This window comes from Ranitomeya variabilis, chromosome 6 (genome assembly GCF_051348905.1).
Source record: "Ranitomeya variabilis isolate aRanVar5 chromosome 6, aRanVar5.hap1, whole genome shotgun sequence".
Taxonomy (NCBI): Eukaryota; Metazoa; Chordata; class Amphibia; order Anura; family Dendrobatidae; genus Ranitomeya; species Ranitomeya variabilis.
Genome location: NC_135237.1, coordinates 509,163,035 through 509,182,431, shown reverse-complemented (window position 1 = coordinate 509,182,431; position 19,397 = coordinate 509,163,035). Strand labels below are relative to the sequence as shown.

General features: G+C 44.5%; 1 protein-coding gene across 2 annotated transcripts in view; it reads left to right on the top strand.

Moving 5' to 3' along the window:
- Nucleotides 1–9,342, top strand: part of MATN2 (matrilin 2) — a 192,502-nt gene extending 183,160 nt beyond the window's left edge. For both annotated transcript variants that reach the window (XM_077270918.1, XM_077270919.1), the window contains exon 17: nucleotides 9,125–9,342. In XM_077270918.1, the coding sequence (XP_077127033.1) occupies nucleotides 9,125–9,180 (56 nt within the window). In that variant the 3' untranslated portion in view covers nucleotides 9,181–9,342. The remainder of the gene's footprint in view (nucleotides 1–9,124) is intronic.
- The last annotated feature ends 10,055 nt before the right edge of the window (nucleotides 9,343–19,397 follow it).

Below are 19,397 nucleotides of genomic sequence, written 5' to 3'. Positions count from 1 at the left end.
ACACCTAGAAAAAGCCTGAGAGTCCCGCACCCCTTCCTCACTATATGGATTGACAGCTTTACATGCATACAGTCTCATATGGAAGAACTGTCCATTACTCAGGGTGGGAGGGAAAGCAGGACTCTTAGGCTTTCGTTTAGGAGTCCTGGCAATAGATCACTGATCTCAGCTTCCTGCAAGATGACAGGTAGGTCTCCTGTGCTACCCTGACAGATCATCTTTAAAAGGTTACAAAAGATTCTGAAGCAATTTCTGAAAACGCGGCACGAGTTTTTCTAAGGGTGGAGTCACACTAAACGTACAAAAAATCAGTCCAATTCTCCCTGCCCAGAGTCGCATGAGTGTAATGCAAGTGTCATGCGAGTGTCATTCGAGTACATTCTGATTATTCACACATAGCATCCGATTTACATCCGAAAGCAGTGCGATTTTAACAAGAGCTTTTACATGAAGCATTTCTCTATGTCATTTACACATCGTTTTCATTACCTGTCTGATGGCATCACGAGCGAGAGAAAGTTCTCCTGCTCACGGTGCCGTCAGACAGGTCCTGGGAGTTCACAACCAATGTACTCACTTCACCTTTCTAACGCCAGCACAAGCGCCGTGGGAAAATTTACCACCGCACTCACGCTGGCATCACATAGGTGAAGTGAGTTCATAGACTGTGAACTCCCAGGTCAAAACCACAAAAAGAGGACTTGAAAATCCTCCAAAAATGTATAAAAATCACCAAGAAAAAGGCAGAGACTCTTAACTGCCCAGGCCTCAAAACAAATACACTAACAGAGCGCAGTGGACCCACTGTGAACTCGCAGGACCTGTCTGACGGCACTGCAAGCAGGAGAACTTTGTCACGCTCGTGGTGCCGTCAGACAGGTAATAGGAGTTCACAGGGAGACAATGAGCACACGCTGCTCAGTGCCTCTGCTGGATGACAGGCTGTATGGTTGCATCATGCAACCATGCAGCCTGCCATCTAGATGTAGCAGAGCTGGACCCGTCATGGGACAAATGGATTATCTTCTCTGTGGAAAGGTGAGGGATATTGTTGTTTGTTTGTTTTTTTACTCTTTTGCAGAAGACAATGGCATCAGTGGAATGGGCAAGGTCGTAAGTATGGTTTAATTAAGAATATTAAAGGAGTCTGCATCATTCTTTTAATTAAAGGACTTTATTCTGGGTGTGTGTCTTTTTATATGATATGACTATGTGGTTAGCAATGGGGGTGTCTTAGTGACGCCTCTCCATTGCTATCCTCAGTGCTCCATGTCACCTGATAATACAAAGGTGACATCAGCCCCCCCAACTATCACCCCACTTGTCACCTATACAGGGCAAGTGGGAAGAGCAAGGCTAAGTGCCTCTTAGAGATGTGCTTTTTCTGGGGCGGCTGAGAGCTGATGTTTTTAGCCTGGGGGGGGCCAGTATCCATGGCCCCTTCCTAGGCTATTAATATCAGCCCACAGCTGTTTGCATAGCCTTTTCTGGTTATTAATTATAGGGGGACCCTATATCATTCATCTTTTTTTTTAGGGTCCCCCATTTTAATAGCCAGCAAGGCTATGTACATATACAGCTGTGAGCTGATAATACCGTAATTGCCTGGGAAACTCCATGGGTAATATCCCCTTCCCAGGCTATAAACATGGACCCCCAGCCGTCAGCTTTCCCTCTGCTGGTTAAGAAAATTACGTGGTAGCCCATGCCATTTTTTCAGAAAAATATTCTTTAATTAAATACATGTACAGTAATTTGCATGCACACTGTACTAATTGTATATGTCACAGACATCTGTAGTTCTACCTAGTCTATTTTTTATTTACTGTATGTAATCCATCTCTTCTATGCTGTCGGCTCCTTGTTATGATCCCAATGGCAGGGGACCTCAAAGATTACAGCAAAGTCTGCAAAACATAAATACCAGCTCATAGGGAAGTGGTAACTAGGCTGACCATATACCTGATCCTAGCGCAAACACTAACAGCAGCCGGGGAACGTGCCTACGTTGATTCTAGACGTCTCGCGCCAGCCGGAGAACTAACTACCCCTATCAGGGAAAATAAGACCTCTCTTGCCTCCAGAGAAAAGACCCCAAAGTAATACAAGCCCCCAACAAATAATAACGGTGAGGTAAGAAGAAAGGACAAACGTAAGAATGAACTAGATTTAGCAAAGAGAGGCCCACAGACTAATAGCAGAATATAGTAAGAAGACTTATATGGTCAGCAAAAAACCCTGCAAAATATCCACGCTGAATATCCAAGAACCCCCAAACCGACTGACGGTGTGGGGGGAGAATATCAGCCCCCCTAGAGCTTCCAGCAAAAACAGGAATCACATATTGTACAAGCTGGACAAAAAATATGAACAATGCAAATGATCAAGAGTACGAAAGCAGGACTTAGCTTATCTTGCAAAGAACCAGGACCTGAAGACAGGAGCAAACAGAAGTGAACTGATTACAACGAAGCCAGGCACTGGACTGAAAATCCAGGAAGTTTAAATAGCAACACCCCAGGCCTAACGAAGCAGGTGAGCACAAACCTGGTAAAAGACAATCCAAGTGCCAAATCACTAGTGACCACAAGAGGGAGCCAAAAAGTATAGTTCACAACAGCTCCTGCAGTGATTTTACAGTACAGGGCTGCTGAATTGCTGGCTTTTATTCTATGTACAGTACAGACCAAAAGTTTGGACACACCTTCTCATTTAAAGATTTTTCTGTATTTTCATGTCTAGGAAAATTGTACATTCGCACTGAAGGCATCAAAACTATGAATTAACACATGTGGAATTATACACGTAACAAAAAGGTGTGAAACAACTAAAATATGTCTTATATTCTAGGTTCTTCAAAGTAGCCACATTTGGCTTTGATGACTGCTTTGCACACTCTTGGCATTCTCTTGATGAGCTTCAAGAGGTAGGCACCGGAAATGGTTTTCACTTCACAGGTGTGCCCTGTCAGGTTTAATAAGTGGGATTTCTTGCCTTATAAATGGGGTTGGGACCATCAGTTGTGTTGAGCAGAAGTCTGATGGATACACAGCTGATAGTCCTACTGAATAGACTGTTAGAATTTGTATTATGGCAAGAAAAAAGCAGCTAAGTAAAGAAAAATGAGTGGCCATCATTACTTTAAGAAATGAAGGTCAGTCAGTCCGAAAAATTGGGAAAACTTTGAAAGTGTCCCCAAGTGCAGTTGCAAAAACCATCACGCGCTACAAAGAAACTGGCTCACATGAGGACCGCCCCAGGAAAGGAAGACCAAGAGTCACCTCTGCTTCTGAGGATAAGTTTATCCGAGTCACCAGCCTCAGAAATCGCAGGTTAACAGCAGCTCAGATTAGAGACCAGGTCAATGCCACACAGAGTTCTAGCAGCAGACACATCTCTACAACAACTGTTAAGAGGAGACTTTGTGCAGCAGGCCTTCATGGTAAAATAGCAGCTAGGAAACCACTGCTAAGGACAGGCAACAAGCAGAAGAGACTTGTTTGGGCTAAAGAACACAAGGAATGGACATTAGACCAGTGGAAATCTGTTCTTTGGTCTGATGAGTCCAAATTTGAGATCTTTGGTTCCAACCACCGTGTCTTTGTGTAACGCAGAAAAGGTGAACGGATGGACTCTACATGCCTGGTTCCCACCGTGAAGCATGGAGGAGGAGGTGTGATGGTGTGGGGGTGCTTTGCTGGTGACACTGTTGGGGATTTATTCAAAATTAAAGGCATACTGAACCAGCATGGCTACCACAGCATCTTGCAGCGGCATGCTTTTCCATCCAGTTTGCGTTTAGTTGGACCATCATTTATTTTTCAACAGGACAATGACCCCAAACAAACCTCCAGGCTGTGTAAGGGCTATTTGACCAAGAAGGAGAGTGATGAGGTGCTACGCCAGATGACCTGGCCTCCACAGTCACCAGACCTGAACCCAATCGAGATGGTTTGGGGTGAGCTGGACCACAGAGTGAAGGCAAAAGCCAACAAGTGCTAAGCATCTCTGGGAACTCCTTCAAGATTGTGGAAGACCATTCCCGGTGACTACCTCTTGAAGCTCATCAAGAGAATGCCAAGAGTGTGCAAAGCAGTCATGAAAGCAAAAGGTGGCTACTTTGAAGAACCTTAGAATGTATGACATATTTTCAGTTGTTTCACACTTTTTTGTTAAAGGGACACTGTCACCCCCTCCAGGCGTTATAAACTAAAAGAGCCACCTTGTGCAGCAGTAATGCTGCATTCTAACAAGGTGGCTCTTTTAGTTTTTGTTGCTGTTATTCTCAAAATAAAGCGTTTTATAATTTTGCCCAAATACCTATCTTTATACCTGGAGGCAGGTCTTTGAAGCGCCCAACTGCCGTCAGTCATCTCTTCTGGGGCGCTGGTCGCCCTCAGCGCTGTTTTCCTCTGAAATCCGGCGCCTGCGCTGTGCTCTTCTGCCTGGGGCAGGCGCATTGAGCATTGGCCGTCATAGCTCAGATGCCGGGTTCCGGACTGCGCCTGTGCGGGCAGTGCGGCCACCCTGCTACTGAATCCCCGCCCCGCAGTGTGTTATGCATTATGCACAGTGCGGGGCTGGGATTCCTAGGCATGGCACAGACGCAGTCCGGAACCCGGCATCTGAGCTGACGGGCAATGCTCAATGCGCCTGCCCCAGGCAGAAGAGCACAGCGCAGGCGCCGGATTTCAGAGGAAAACATCGCTGAGGGGGCGGCGACCAGTGCCCCAGAAGAGATGACTGACGGCAGTTGGGCGCTTCAAAGACCTGCCTCCAGGTATAAAGATAGGTATTTGGGCAAAATTATAAAACGCTTTATTTTGGGAATAACAGCAACAAAAACTAAAAGAGCCACCTTGTTAGAATGCAGCATTACTGCTGCACAAGGTGGCTCTTTTAGTTTATAACGGCTGGAGGGGGGTGACAGTGTCCCTTTAAGTATATAATTCCACATGTCTTAATTCATAGTTTTGATGCCTTCAGTGTGAATGTTCAATTTTCATAGTCACAAAAATACAGACAAATCTTTAAATGAGAAGGCGTGTCCAAACTTTTGGCCTGTACTGTATGTAATATAAATACATGTATACATGTGTGCGTCACTGACATCTACATATCTATGTATTCTTTGTGTATATATCTATTCTATCCTATTCTAACCTGTTACTCTGATTTTACTGTATGCAGCAGATGAAGTTCCGGCTTTTCAAAGGACACCGGTGCGTACAAATCGACAGCACTCGCATGGGCCGAGTGCTGTGCGATTTTATTCTTGCACCGATATGCTTGCATTGGCGAGTCTTGGCCGAGTCTCGGTGACAATCCCAGCATGCTGCGATTTTACATGCACGCCGAATACGACTGAGAAAATAAACGGTGATGTGAGCTGCCCCATAGAGTAACACTAGGCCGAGTGTTATGCCATGTTTTCTCGCATAGCACTCGGCCGTACTCTATGGTAGTGCGACCCTGGCCTAAGAAGTAAAATTCAGCCTACATATGTGATGGGGTGATCTAATCTTCGATGCTCCCCTATAAATCATTAGGTCCATGAAAGATGCTTCTCAATGTACAATCACTTTAAATTCTGGGACTAAGTCTACTTTTATGTGGCATAAATATCACTGATTTTCAGAAGCGCATTCCCTGGGGTAAACATGGAGGTGCTACCGACATGCCCAAAAAAATGCAAACTATACAGAAGAGCTCCTTCATGATAACTGCTGGCTTTAAAATGAGTAGTGATCAGCTTTCTATATTGTCGATCAGCACTCGTTTATTTGCCCGTATAATAGAATTCTTACTTTGGACTATCTGTAAGGCCAGACGGGCATCGGAGTTACTAATTGATCAGAAATGAACTGAAATTTGTTATGTTTCCTTATAAATATATAACTATCCTGTTCTGTATAAAAAGAAAATTAGAAATCTTGCAATTTTCACATTGGCCGTTTTAGACTCACACAACATGTTCTTTTCAGAAGTCTCATTATCATCACAGCCAGGATCACCATGACAGATAACACATTTATACAAAGCTGATAAAACAGGATCCACTGATTACATAGGTGATGTCACAGCTGACCCTGCTCCCTTCCCTTCACAATGGCCTTTGCACACGAACGATCATTAGATGTTTCAGTACAAAAGGTAGAGTCAAAGTATTTTCATTTCTGCTAATGTACATAAATCTATGATGGATCCAGTGGCCAGGGTGAAAATTGCAAGAATTCTAATTTTTAATTCAGATCATATAGGAAGAATAAAAAAGTCGATTTTTGTTAAAACATACTTGAATCCTAAAAACACGATTTAAACAGTAGATCGTTTTCTGATTACACATTCCCTTTAAGTTAAACTATTGAAATAGATGTATTTGTACAACTACACTTGCTTTTGGCATTGTCCTCGTCCAAGCAGCATTCACTACTAAGAATCTATAGTGGACAACCATTCACATGGAATAGAGACTATGGGGGGCACGCCATGTGCAGATGAAAACCTCTGCATACCTGACATTTGATGGGGCGCTAAACAGTCTGGCTTCTGAGACCCCCACCGATCCTGAGAGCGGAGAACACAAAATCCCATTTGTGAATGAAGCAGTAGTGAGCTTGTGCCACCACCAATCCTCTAGACAACATCTGCAAGGAGTTTGTATGTTCTCCCCGTGTTTGCGTGGGTTTCCTTCGGGTTCTCCGGTTTCCTCCCACATTCCAAAGACATACTGATAGGGAATTTAGATTGTGAGCCCCATCGGGGACAGCGATGATAATGTGTGCAACCTGTAAAGCGCTGCGGAATATGTTAGTGCTATATAAAAAAATAAAGATTATTATTACTATTATTATAGACAGTGATGAAGAGATGGTCGCATTAACTTACTACAACTCCCTTCACAAATGAGCATTTGGGACCCCGACTCTTGTGATTGGTGGGCAATGGCGTAACTTGAAGTTCGTGGGCACTAATGCAAAATTTCCAAACTTTCCCTCAAATTATCACTGTATTAGTCTTTTCATGAGAGCCATAGGGATCTTTTGGGCTCCAGCACCCGGGTGTGACTGCTACCCTTCACGCACTATAGCTAGACACCTGTTAGTGGGGTGACCGGGGATCAGATCCAGAGAGACCCTACATGTATCACTCATTTTTAGATGATTATAGGACAACCCATTTAAAATCAGAACGATTGTTCATCCAGTCAGTATTTAATCATTTCTGCCTTACTCACTCCCGGATAGGCATAATACTTTTCTGTGTAAGTGGAAATTCAGGAACTCTCTTGTCATTTTGGTTAAGTAGGCAAAAAATGGTCTTAATACTAGTGGCCTATTGTGTTCATTCTGAATGACAAGTGATTTAGAGCAAAGGAGGGCAATTTTCCCAAGAGGCCACATGAAAGACCGCGAGTGTTGTAGAGGCCGAGCCTATAGGCTGAAATTAATTATGCTCAATATTAATATTAACAGATTATAATTATTTTTTGTAATATTAGTTGTTTCACTTAATACTGTGCAGAATAAAGTATGCTGATATCCCCCATATACTGTATGAGCCTGTACACAGCCCCCTTTATATCGTATGAGCCTGCACCCAGCCCCCTATATACCATAGGAGCTCCCACATAACCTCCCTATACATAGCCTGTGCCTTCCATAGCCTCCCATGTACAGTAGGAGCCCCACATAGCCTCCCATGTGCCCCAAGTAGCCTCTGATATACAGCATCTACCCCACGTAGGCTCTGATACACAGCATGTGCCCCACGTAACCTCTGATATACAGCATGTGCCCCATATAGGCTCTGATATACAGCATCTGCCCCACGTAGCCTTTGACATATAGTATCTGCCCCACGTAGCCTTTGATATACAGCATGTGCCCCACATAGCCTCTGATATACATGTGCCCCACGTAACCTCTAATATACAGCATGTGCCCCACATAGCCTCTGATATATGGTACATGTGCCCCACGTAACCTCTGATATACAGCATGTGCCCCATATAGGCTCTGATATACAGCATGTGCCTCACGTAACCTGATATACAGCATGTGCCCCACATAGCCACCCATATACAACATGTGCCCCACGTAGCTTCTGATATACAGCATCTGCCCCACATAGCCTCTGATATACAGCATCTGCCCCACGTAGCCTTTGACATATAGTATCTGCCCCACGTAGCCTTTGATATACAGCATCTGCCCCACATAGCCTCTGATATACATGTGCCCCACGTAACCTCTAATATACAGCATGTGCCCCACATAGCCTCTGATATATGGTACATGTGCCCCACGTAACCTCTGATATACAGCATGTGCCCCTCATACCCCCTATGTACAGCATGTGCCCCATGTAACCTCTGATATACAGCATGTGCCCCATATAGCCACTCATATACAGCATCTGCCCCATGTAGCCTCACATAGCCCCCCTATATGCCGCATGAGCCCCACATAGCCTCTTGTATGAAGTACGAGTCCTGCACAGGCCGCTATACTGTATACATACAAAAGTCCAAAATACATGGAAAATAATAAACAACACTCCAAAGTTACCGTGCTGTCGCTCCCCCGCTGCTCTGCTCTCTCCGATGCACTGACTCTTCACAGTGCACAGCTTATGTGATGAGATTATGTCCTGACAAGTTGTTTGGTGGAAGATGGAGTAAGCGGTGCGGTACTCCACCAGTGTATTCACCACTGTCTGCATCCAGAGGATGCGGAGAGCGGTGACAGTGAGCAGCGGATGGGCTGCGGGTGAAGAAGGGCATGGTATGGGCCACTGTTTCAGCCCTTCGGCTGTCTTGGTCTGCTGGCCGGACTGGAACAGCCTGAGAGCCGGATGTGTCCCACGGGCCGCACTATTCCTCACGTCTAATTTAGAAGAATGGGAAAAGCAAACAGCTCCTGAACTCCAATGCAAAATCTGCAAGAGGTCCCAACTATTACGCATCATTTATAGCACTGACTGCTTCAAATTTGATATTGTAGGACGGATCAGGTTGGATCGGGGCCAGCTGCACCTCTGTGGTGGTTTTTTGGCTCCATTTCAAGTGTCTTTCTACTATTTTCTTCTAGTTTAACAAGTAGATTTCTTGACATGAACCCACTACAGCAGATTACACGACGGATGGAAGAACTGGAGAATCGAGTAGGACAAAGATAGCAGATTGGGCCTGGACTGTACAGAGGATGTACCATTAGTTCTCCATAGGATGGACGCAAACCATTCCAAGCGAGCGACCGTCTGGACACGAGCAAAATGTATAAAGTACAGGAATGTGTTTATTTATATTCGCATGTTTGACGAGAGTATATAGAGTTTTTGTCAAGTGTAAAATTCTATAAGAACAGAGAAGAGCGTGGAGGACAAAGTCTAGTTCTGGAATTTCAAGAAGTCACATTGTTTTATGCAATATAAATATTAAATGATAAACTATTTGTAATAATGAGTGTCGCTGGGGGTCTCTTCTGCATCAGGACCCTCAGGACTATTATACTTTGTGTACAAGGTATCACTATCGTACTAATGAAAAGCGCCATTGAAACAGAAAAACGTCTTAGCCCACCTTAGATGTCACACGAAGCTTTCTCTCTGCCTGCCCCCTTACACATGCACGCTTGGAGGTGTTTCAAGGCTCTGGGCACCTCTGACTTCCTTATACAAGGGGTAACTTTTAGTTAATAAAATTGAACTAAGTTTCAGTCCACAATCTTCATTTCTTTATTCATTTTCAGACCCGCTGACATAAATGTAAGATGTACATGAGCAGTGTATATCCAGAATAATGCTGTCTTCATTAGATCCCTCATCAGCAGATTTAACACTTTACTTCTTCTTGTGCATTCCTCCTGATGTACAGATTGTTTTCTCTGCCTTCTTTAAAATACTTTCTCCCCTGTCCATGCTGTGAAGATCTGTGTACAACGACCTCCGAGATGCGTAATTCGTGGTCAATACTGCACAAAGTGGCCGAGGGTCACAGTGGGAACTCGCCTGCCTCATGTTAGTGGGCAAAGAAGAAGAGGGCCCCTGTGCAAGAGTAATGTAGGGGCCCTTTGCAATCCAATAACTCATCTTAATGCACCATTCCTCCTGCTTTTGAGGTAAGTGTGGGCCCCCTTACCTCTTGTGTCCCTGTGAGGCTGCACAGGTAGCACCAATGGCATGTCCGCCCCTCCATAATTCTATATATACAGCTGACGAGTTCACCTCAGGAGACCATGGCCCATGAGGCTGTCACGTTCGAGACAGGAATGGTGATGAGCGAGTATACTCGGGTGCTGAGTGACTTCGGCGTGTTCAAATATGTTCGAGTCCCCTTGTGGCTGTTCGACAGCCACAAGACATGCAGGGGTTGTCTGACAACCAGGCAATCGCCGCATGTGTTGCTGCTGTCGAACAGACATGCAGCCGCGGGGACTCGAACATATGTTTCAAGCATGCTGAAGTCACTCGGTTAGCACCCGAGCATGCCCAGATAACACCTTATCCGAGCACATTCGCTCATCACTAGTCGGGACATCTGTTATCAGTCCATGCATTGGACTGTGATCTATGGATCTGTGAATCCAGTCTAAGGCCAGGTTCACACGACCATATAAAAAAAATTGTCACTTTAATCCAGAAAACTTGGATTTTTTTCCCCTCACTTGACATTTCTTTTCAGTCATATTGCAATTTGTGTTTTTACAACAGCAGCTATTGACCATTTACAGTTTCCCATTATAGTTACAATGGATCCATTAAAAAAATCTAATGTTATACCTATGGTATTCTTTTTTTTTTTTTTTGCGCACCTATAGACTTGAATGGGTCAGTCTCATCCCATTTATGGAAGAATCAAGTGACTGCTGCCATTTTATTTTCACACACAGATTTGGTCAGTGAAAAAAAAAAATCCCCCATCTGCACAGCCCCATTGAATAACATTGGTCCTAGCCTGGTCTGTTTTTTTTTTTTTTTTTTTTTTTTTTTACAGACAGCACTCAAAACAAAAATATGGTCTTGTGAACGGGCCCCAATCCTGAGAGAAGGGTGGGGGGAGTGGAGAGAGGGGTCAGACCTACGATTTGTCAATTTATTTATTTTCCACAAAAGGAAGCATCTACCGTAATTAAAAGAAAATTGAGAAATTTCTGCACTCGTGTAGAATTGAAAAAATATTAAAACACTTATTTTCTTAGAAAAAATATAAAATATCCAACACATGGAACAGAGAAACAATTCTGGCACCTTTCGAGCACATAGCATAGCCTATGGGTATGTTTCCACGTTCAGGAAACGCTGCGTTTGACGCTGCGCAGAGCCGCAGTGTCAAACACGCAGTGTCCAGATGTTCCAGCATAGTGGAGGGGATTTCATGAAATCCCGTCTCCACTATGCGTGGTAACACGCACCCGGCGGCCCTGCGATTCCGGACATGCTGCGCGTCTTTTAAGATCGCAGCATGTCCGTTTACCTTGCGGTGACCCTGTGCCGCCGCAAGGTAAATCACAGGGCCCTATGTGTGGGGGGCGATGATCCCGGATGTGTGCAACGAACACATCCGGCATCATCGCGTCACAGAAGGGGGCGGAGCTTAGGGCGGAGCGGGTTTGCCGCTACGTCCTAACCGCCGGCCATTCTGAAGGTGGACACATACCCTTAGGCCGGCGTCACACTCAGCGTATGAAAATACGGTCCGTTTTTTACGGCCGTAATACGCAGAAATGTTTCCAAAATAGTGATCCGTATGTCATCCGTAGGCAGGGTGTGGCAGCGTATTTTGCGCATGGCATCCTCCGTATGGCATCCGTACCGCGATATTTTCTTGCAGGCTTGCAAAACCGACATCTAATGGATTTATGTGCTCAAATGTTCGTTAAAACATATATACAGTATATACACACACATACATTACAATATATATATATATATATATACACACACACACACAATATATATTGTATATATACACTCACCGGCCACTTTATTAGGTACACCTGTCCAACTTCTTGTTAACACTTAATTTCTAATCAGCCAATCACATGGCGGCAACTCAGTGCATTTAGGCATGTAGACATGGTCAAGACAATCTCCTGCAGTTCAAACCGAGCATCAGTATGGGGAAGAAAGGTGATTTGAGTGCCTTTGAACGTGGCATGGTTGTTGGTGCCAGAAGGGCTGGTCTGAGTATTTCAGAAACTGCTGATCTACTGGGATTTTCACGCACAACCATCTCTAGGGTTTACAGAGAATGGTCCGAAAAAGAAAAAAAATCCAGTGAGCGGCAGTTCTGTGGGCGGAAATGCCTTGTTGATGCCAGAGGTCAGAGGAGAATGGGCAGACTGGTTCGAGCTGATAGAAAGGCAACAGTGACTCAAATCGCCACCCGTTACAACCAAGGTAGGCCTAAGAGCATCTCTGAACGCACAGTGCGTCGAACTTTGAGGCAGATGGGCTACAGCAGCAGAAGACCACACCGGGTACCACTCCTTTCAGCTAAGAACAGGAAACTGAGGCTACAATTTGTACAAGCTCATCGAAATTGGACAGTAGAAGATTGGAAAAACGTTGCTTGGTCTGATGAGTCTCGATTTCTGCTGCGACATTCGGATGGTAGGGTCAGAATTTGGCGTAAACAACATGAAAGCATGGATCCATCCTGCCTTGTATGGAGCATCTTTGGGATGTGCAGCCGACAAATCTGCGGCAACTGTGTGATGCCATCATGTCAATATGGACCAAAATCTCTGAGGAATGCTTCCAGCACCTTGTTGAATCTATGCCACGAAGAATTGAGGCAGTTCTGAAGGCAAAAGGGGGTCCAACCCGTTACTAGCATGGTGTACCTAATAAAGTGGCCGGTGAGTGTATATATATATATAATGTATGTGTGTGTGTGTGTGTGTGTGTGTGTGTGTGTGTGTGTGTGTGTGTGTGTGTGTGTGTGTATATACATACACACACATACATTATATATACAGTGCCTACAAGTAGTGTTCAACCCCCTGCAGATTTAGCAGGTTTAATAAGATGCAAATAAGTTAGAGCCTTCAAACTTCAAACAAGAGCAGGATTTATTAACAGATGCATAAATCTTACAAACCAAAAAGTTTTGTTGCTCAGTTAAATTTTTATAAATTTTAAACATAAAAGTGTGGGTCAATTATTCTTCAACCCCTAGGTTTAATATTTTGTGGAATAACCTTTGTTTGCAATTACAGCTAATAATCGTCTTTTATAAGACCTGATCAGGCCGGCACAGGTCTCTGGAGTTATCTTGGCCCACTCCTCCATGCAGATCTTCTCCAAGTTATCTAGGTTCTTTGGGTGTCTCATGTGGACTTTAATCTTGAGCTCCTTCCACAAGTTTTCAATTGGGTTAAGGTCAGGAGACTGACTAGGCCACTGCAACACCTTGATTTTTTGCCTCTTGAACCAGGCCTTGGTTTTCTTGGCTGTGTGCTTTGGGTCGTTGTCTTGTTGGAAGATGAAATGACGACCCATCTTAAGATCCTTGATGGAGGAGCGGAGGTTCTTGGCCAAAATCTCCAGGTAGGCCGTGCTATCCATCTTCCCATGGATGCGGACCAGATGGCCAGGCCCCTTGGCTGAGAAACAGCCCCACAGCATGATGCTGCCACCACCATGCTTGACTGTAGGGATGGTATTCTTGGGGTCGTATGCAGTGCCATCCAGTCTCCAAACGTCACGTGTGTGGTTGGCACCAAAGATCTCGATCTTGGTCTCATCAGACCAGAGAACCTTGAACCAGTCAGTCTCAGAGTCCTCCAAGTGATCATGAGCAAACTGTAGACGAGCCTTGACATGACGCTTTGAAAGTAAAGGTACCTTACGGGCTCGTCTGGAACGGAGACCATTGCGGTGGAGTACGTTACTTATGGTATTGACTGAAACCAATGTCCCCACTGCCATGAGATCTTCCCGGAGCTCCTTCCTTGTTTTCCTTGGGTTAGCCTTGACTCTTCGGACAAGCCTGGCCTCGGCACGGGAGGAAACTTTCAAAGGCTGTCCAGGCCATGGAAGGCTAACAGTAGTTCCATAAGCCTTCCACTTCCGGATGATGCTCCCAACAGTGGAGACAGGTAGGCCCAACTCCTTGGAAAGGGTTTTGTACCCCTTGCCAGCCTTGTGACCCTCCACGATCTGGTCTCTGATGGCCTTGGAATGCTCCTTTGTCCTTCCCATGTTGACCATGTATGAGTGCTGTTCACAAGTTTGGGGAGGGTCTTAAATAGTCAGAAAAGGCTGGAAAAAAGAGATAATTAATCCAAACATGTGAAGCTCATTGTTCTTTGTGTCTGAACTACTTCTTAATACTTTAGGGGAACCAAACAGAATTCTGGGGGGTTGAGGGGTTGAACAATAAATGACCCTCTGAAAAAACTTTTCACAATTTAAAAAAAAAATAAAGAAATAACATTCTTTTTTGCTGCAGTGCATTTCACACTTCCAGGCTGATCTACAGTCCAAATGTCACAATGCCAAGTTAATTCCAAATGTGTAAACCTGCTAAATCTGCAGGGGGTTGAATACTAGTTGTAGGCACTGTATATATATATATATATATATATATATATATATATATATATATATATATATATACACACACATATATATATATATATATATATATATATATATATATATATATATATATATATATATATATACACACATATATATATATATCTAATATATAATTGCCTAGAATACTACTTCCTGCAATTTGTGCCAACTTCCGTGGCTTTGTCCGGAGCTAATGTCCGGAGATAATGTCCGGAGCTAATGTCCGGAGATAAGTGACGTCACCAGTGTCCTACACCCAGGCAGAGCACATGGGCCCCAGGCAGCATATGGGGCCCCAGGCAGAGCACAGTGGCCCCAGGCAGAGCACAGGGGCCCCAGGCAGCATATGGGGCCCCAGGCAGAGCACAGTGGTCCCAGGCAGAGCACAGGGGCCCCAGGCAGCCTATGGGGCCCCAGGCAGAGCACAGTGGCCCCAGGCAGAGCACAGGGGCCCCAGGCAGCATATGGGGCCCCAGGCAGAGCACAGTGGCCCCAGGCAGAGCACAGGGGCCCCAGGCAGAGCACAGGGGCCCCAGGCAGCATATGGGGCCCCAGGCAGAGCACAGGGGCCTCAGGCAGAGCACAGGGGCCCCAGGCAGCATATGGGGCCCCAGACAGAGCACAGGGGCCCCAGGCAGCATATGGGGCCCCAGGCAGAGCACAGTGGCCCCAGGCAGAGCACAGGGGCCCCAGGCAGCTTATGGGGCCCCAGGCAGAGCACAGGGGCCCCAGGCAGAACATGGGGCCCCAGGCAGAGCACAGTGGCCCCAGGTAGAGCACAGGGGCCCCAGGCAGAACATGGGGCCCCAGGCAGAGCACAGGGGCCCCAGGCAGAGCACAGGGGCCCCAGGCAGCATATGGGGCCCCAGGCAGCATATGGGGCCCCAGGCAGCATATGGGGCCCCAGGCAGAGCACAGTGGCCCCAGGCAGAGCACAGGGGCCCCAGGCAGAGCACAGTGGTCCCAGGCAGAGCACAGGGGCCCCAGGCAGCCTATGGGGCCCCAGGCAGAGCACAGTGGCCCCAGGCAGAACATGGGGCCCCAGGCAGAGCACAGGGGCCCCAGGCAGAGCACAGGGGCCCCAGGCAGAGCACAGTGGTCCCAGGTAGAGCACAGGGGCCCCAGGCAGCCTATGGGGCCCCAGGCAGAGCACAGGGGCCCCAGGCAGCATATGGGGCCCCAGGCAGAGCACAGGGGCCCCAGGCAGCATATGGGGCCCCAGGCAGAGCACAGTGGCCCCAGGCAGAGCACAGGGGCCCCAGGCAGAACATGGGGCCCCAGGCAGAGCACAGGGGCCCCAGGCAGAGCACAGGGGCCCCAGGCAGTATATGGGGCCCCAGGCAGAGCACAGCTATATTTTGGACCACTGTGCGGTGTTTCAGACCCCCTGTGTGATGTCTGGGGCCCTGTTCTTAAGTATATTAAAGATTAAAGTAACGTATATTAAAGTATATTATAGATCAAATTTGACACGTTTATGAGCACCATTAAGTGATATACTCAAGAATGACATAATTTTTCAACATTTTATGGTTTCAAACTGTAAACACTCAGAGTTTTTTTTACTTCAACCAGAAAACCTTAACGGTTCATAAAAAACTTGACTGTTCAGGATATGATAAAAGTCATAGTATTCTGAATCTTTAACTTATAAAGATACCTTTACATGGGGTGATTATTGGTTCCAGAGAGGCTTTCGGCCGATAATCGTACACATGGCTGGTGACAGGACAATACAATATAAACGTTCAAAGGTAAACACTGATAACATTAAAATCTAATATATAATTGCCTAGAATACTACTTCCGGCAATTTGTGCCAACTTCCGTGGCTTTGTCCGGAGATAATGTCCGGAGATAAGTGACGTCACCAGCGTCCTACACCCGCTCAGGGTGGACAAAGATATATGCCTTCGTGGTGCGCGGCACTTTTCTGATTGGTTGCCGCCTGCCGCGAGCGACCAATCAGAAATGTGCCGTACTGTCAAGAATTGTCAAGAGCTGGTGAGTGCAGCCATTTTTTGTTCTTTCTTACTATTATTTATTAATTGTATTATTCTTACATTTGAATAAATAAAGTATATATGGATTCTAGACTCCCGATTCTAGTATATATATATATATATATATATATATATATATATATATATATATATATATATATATATATACACACACACACACACACACACACACACACACATACATTATATATATATGTATATATATATATATATATACATACACACTTACATTATATATATACATACACAATTACATTATATATATATGCACACACACACATTATATATATTATATATATATATATATCTAATGTATGTGTATATACACACACGCACACATACATTATATATATATATATATATATATATATATATACACACACACATACACACACACAAACATAATTTATATTGTATATATATATATATGATATGTATGTGTGTGTGTGTGTGTGTATATATACAGTTAGGTCCATATATATTTGGACAGAGACAACATTTTTCTTATTTTGGTTATAGACATTACCACAATGAATTTTAAACAAAACAATTCAGATGCAGTTGAAGTTCAGACTTTCAGCTTTCATTTGAGGGTATCCACATTAAAATTGGATGAAGGGTGTAAGAGTTTCAGCTCCTTAACATGTGCCACCATGTTTTTAAAGGGACCAAAAGTAATTGGACAATTGACTCCAAGGCTATTTCATGGACAGGTGTGGGCAATCCCTTCGTTATATCATTCTCAAGCAGATAAAAGGCCTGGAGTTGATTTGAGGTGTGGTGCTTGCATTTGGAAGGTTTTGCTGTGAAGTAAACATGCGGTCAAAGGAGCTCTCCATGCAGGTGAAACAAGCCATCCTTAAGCTGCGAAAACAGAAAAAACCCATCCGAGAAATTGCTACAATATTAGGAGTGGCAAAATCTACAGTTTGGTACATCCTGAGAAAGAAAGAAAGCACTGGTGAACTCATCAATGCAAAAAGACCTGGGCGCCCACGGAAGACAACAGTGGTGGATGATCGCAGAATAATCTCCATGGTGAAGAGAAACCCCTTCACAACAGCCAACCAAGTGAACAGCACCCTCCAGGAGGTCGGCGTATCAATATCCAAATCTACCATAAAGAGAAGACTGCATGAAAGTAAATACAGAGGGTTCACTGCACGGTGCAAGCCACTCATAAGCATGAAGACAAATGAAACCAAGATCAACCTCTACCAGAATGATGGAAAGAGAAAAGTATGGCGAAGGCGTGGTACAGCTCATGATCCAAAGCATACCACATCATCTGTAAAACACGGCGGAGGCAGTGTGATGGCTTGGGCATGCATGGCTGCCAGTGGCACTGGGTCACTAGTGTTTATTGATGATGTGACACAGGAGAGAAGCAGCCGAATGAATTCTGAGGTATTCAGAGCCATACTGTGTGCTCAGATCCAGCCAAATGCAGCCAAACTGATTGGTCGTCGTTTCATACTACTGATGGACAATGACCCAAAACATAAAGCCAAAGCAACCCAAGAGTTTATTAAAGCAAAGAAGTGGAATATTCTGTAATGGCCAAGTCAGTCACCCGATCTCAACCCAATTGAGCATGCATTTCACTTGTTAAAGACTAAACTTCAGACAGAAAGGCCCACAAACAAACAGCAACTGAAAACCACTGCAGTGAAGGCCTGGCAGAGCATCAAAAAGGAGGAAACACAGCGTCTGGTGATGTCCATGAGTGCAAGACTTCAGGCAGTCATTGCCAACAAATGGTTTTCAACCAAGCACTAAAAATAAACATTTTATTTAAAATTATTGAATCTGTCCAATTACTTTTGGTCCCTTTAAAAACAGGGTGGCACATGTTAAGGAGCTGAAACTCCTAAACCCTTCATCCAATTTTGATGTGGATACCCTTAAATGAAAGCTGAAAGTCTGAACTTCAACTGCATCTGAATTGTTTTGTTTAAAATTCATTGTGGTAATGTCTATAACCAAAATAAGAAAAATGTTGTCTCTGTCCAAATATATATGGACCTAACTGTATATATATATATATATATATATATATATATATATATATATATATATATATATATATATATATATATATACACACACACACACACACACATATATATATACACATACATATATATATATATACACATACATATACACACACATACACACATACATACATACATACATACATACATACATAGTCATGGCCAAAAGTATTGACACCCCTGCAATTCTGTCAGATAATACTCAGTTTCTTCCTGAAATTTATGGCAAACACAAATTCTTTGGTATTATTATCTTCATTTAATTTGTCTTAAATGAAAAACCACAAAAGAGAATGAAGCAAAAAGCAAAACATTGATCATTTCACACAAAACTCCAAAAATGGGCCAGACAAAAGTATTGGCACCCTCAGCCTAATACTTGGTTGCACAACCTTTAGCCAAACTAACTGCGACCAACCGCTTCCGGTAACCATCAATGAGTTTCTTACAATGCTCTGCTGGAGTTTTAGACCATTCTTCTTTGGCAAACTGCTCCAGGTCCCTGATATTTGAAGGGTGCCTTCTCCAAACTGCCATTTTTAGATCTCTCCACAGGTGTTCTATGGGATTCAGGTCTGGACTCATTGCTGGCCACCTTAGAAGTCTCCAGTGCTGTCTCTCAAACCATTTTCTAGTGCTTTTTGAAGTGTGTTTTGGGTCATTGTCCTGCTGGAAGACCCATGACCTCTGAGGGAGACCCAGCTTTCTCACACTGGGCCCTACATTA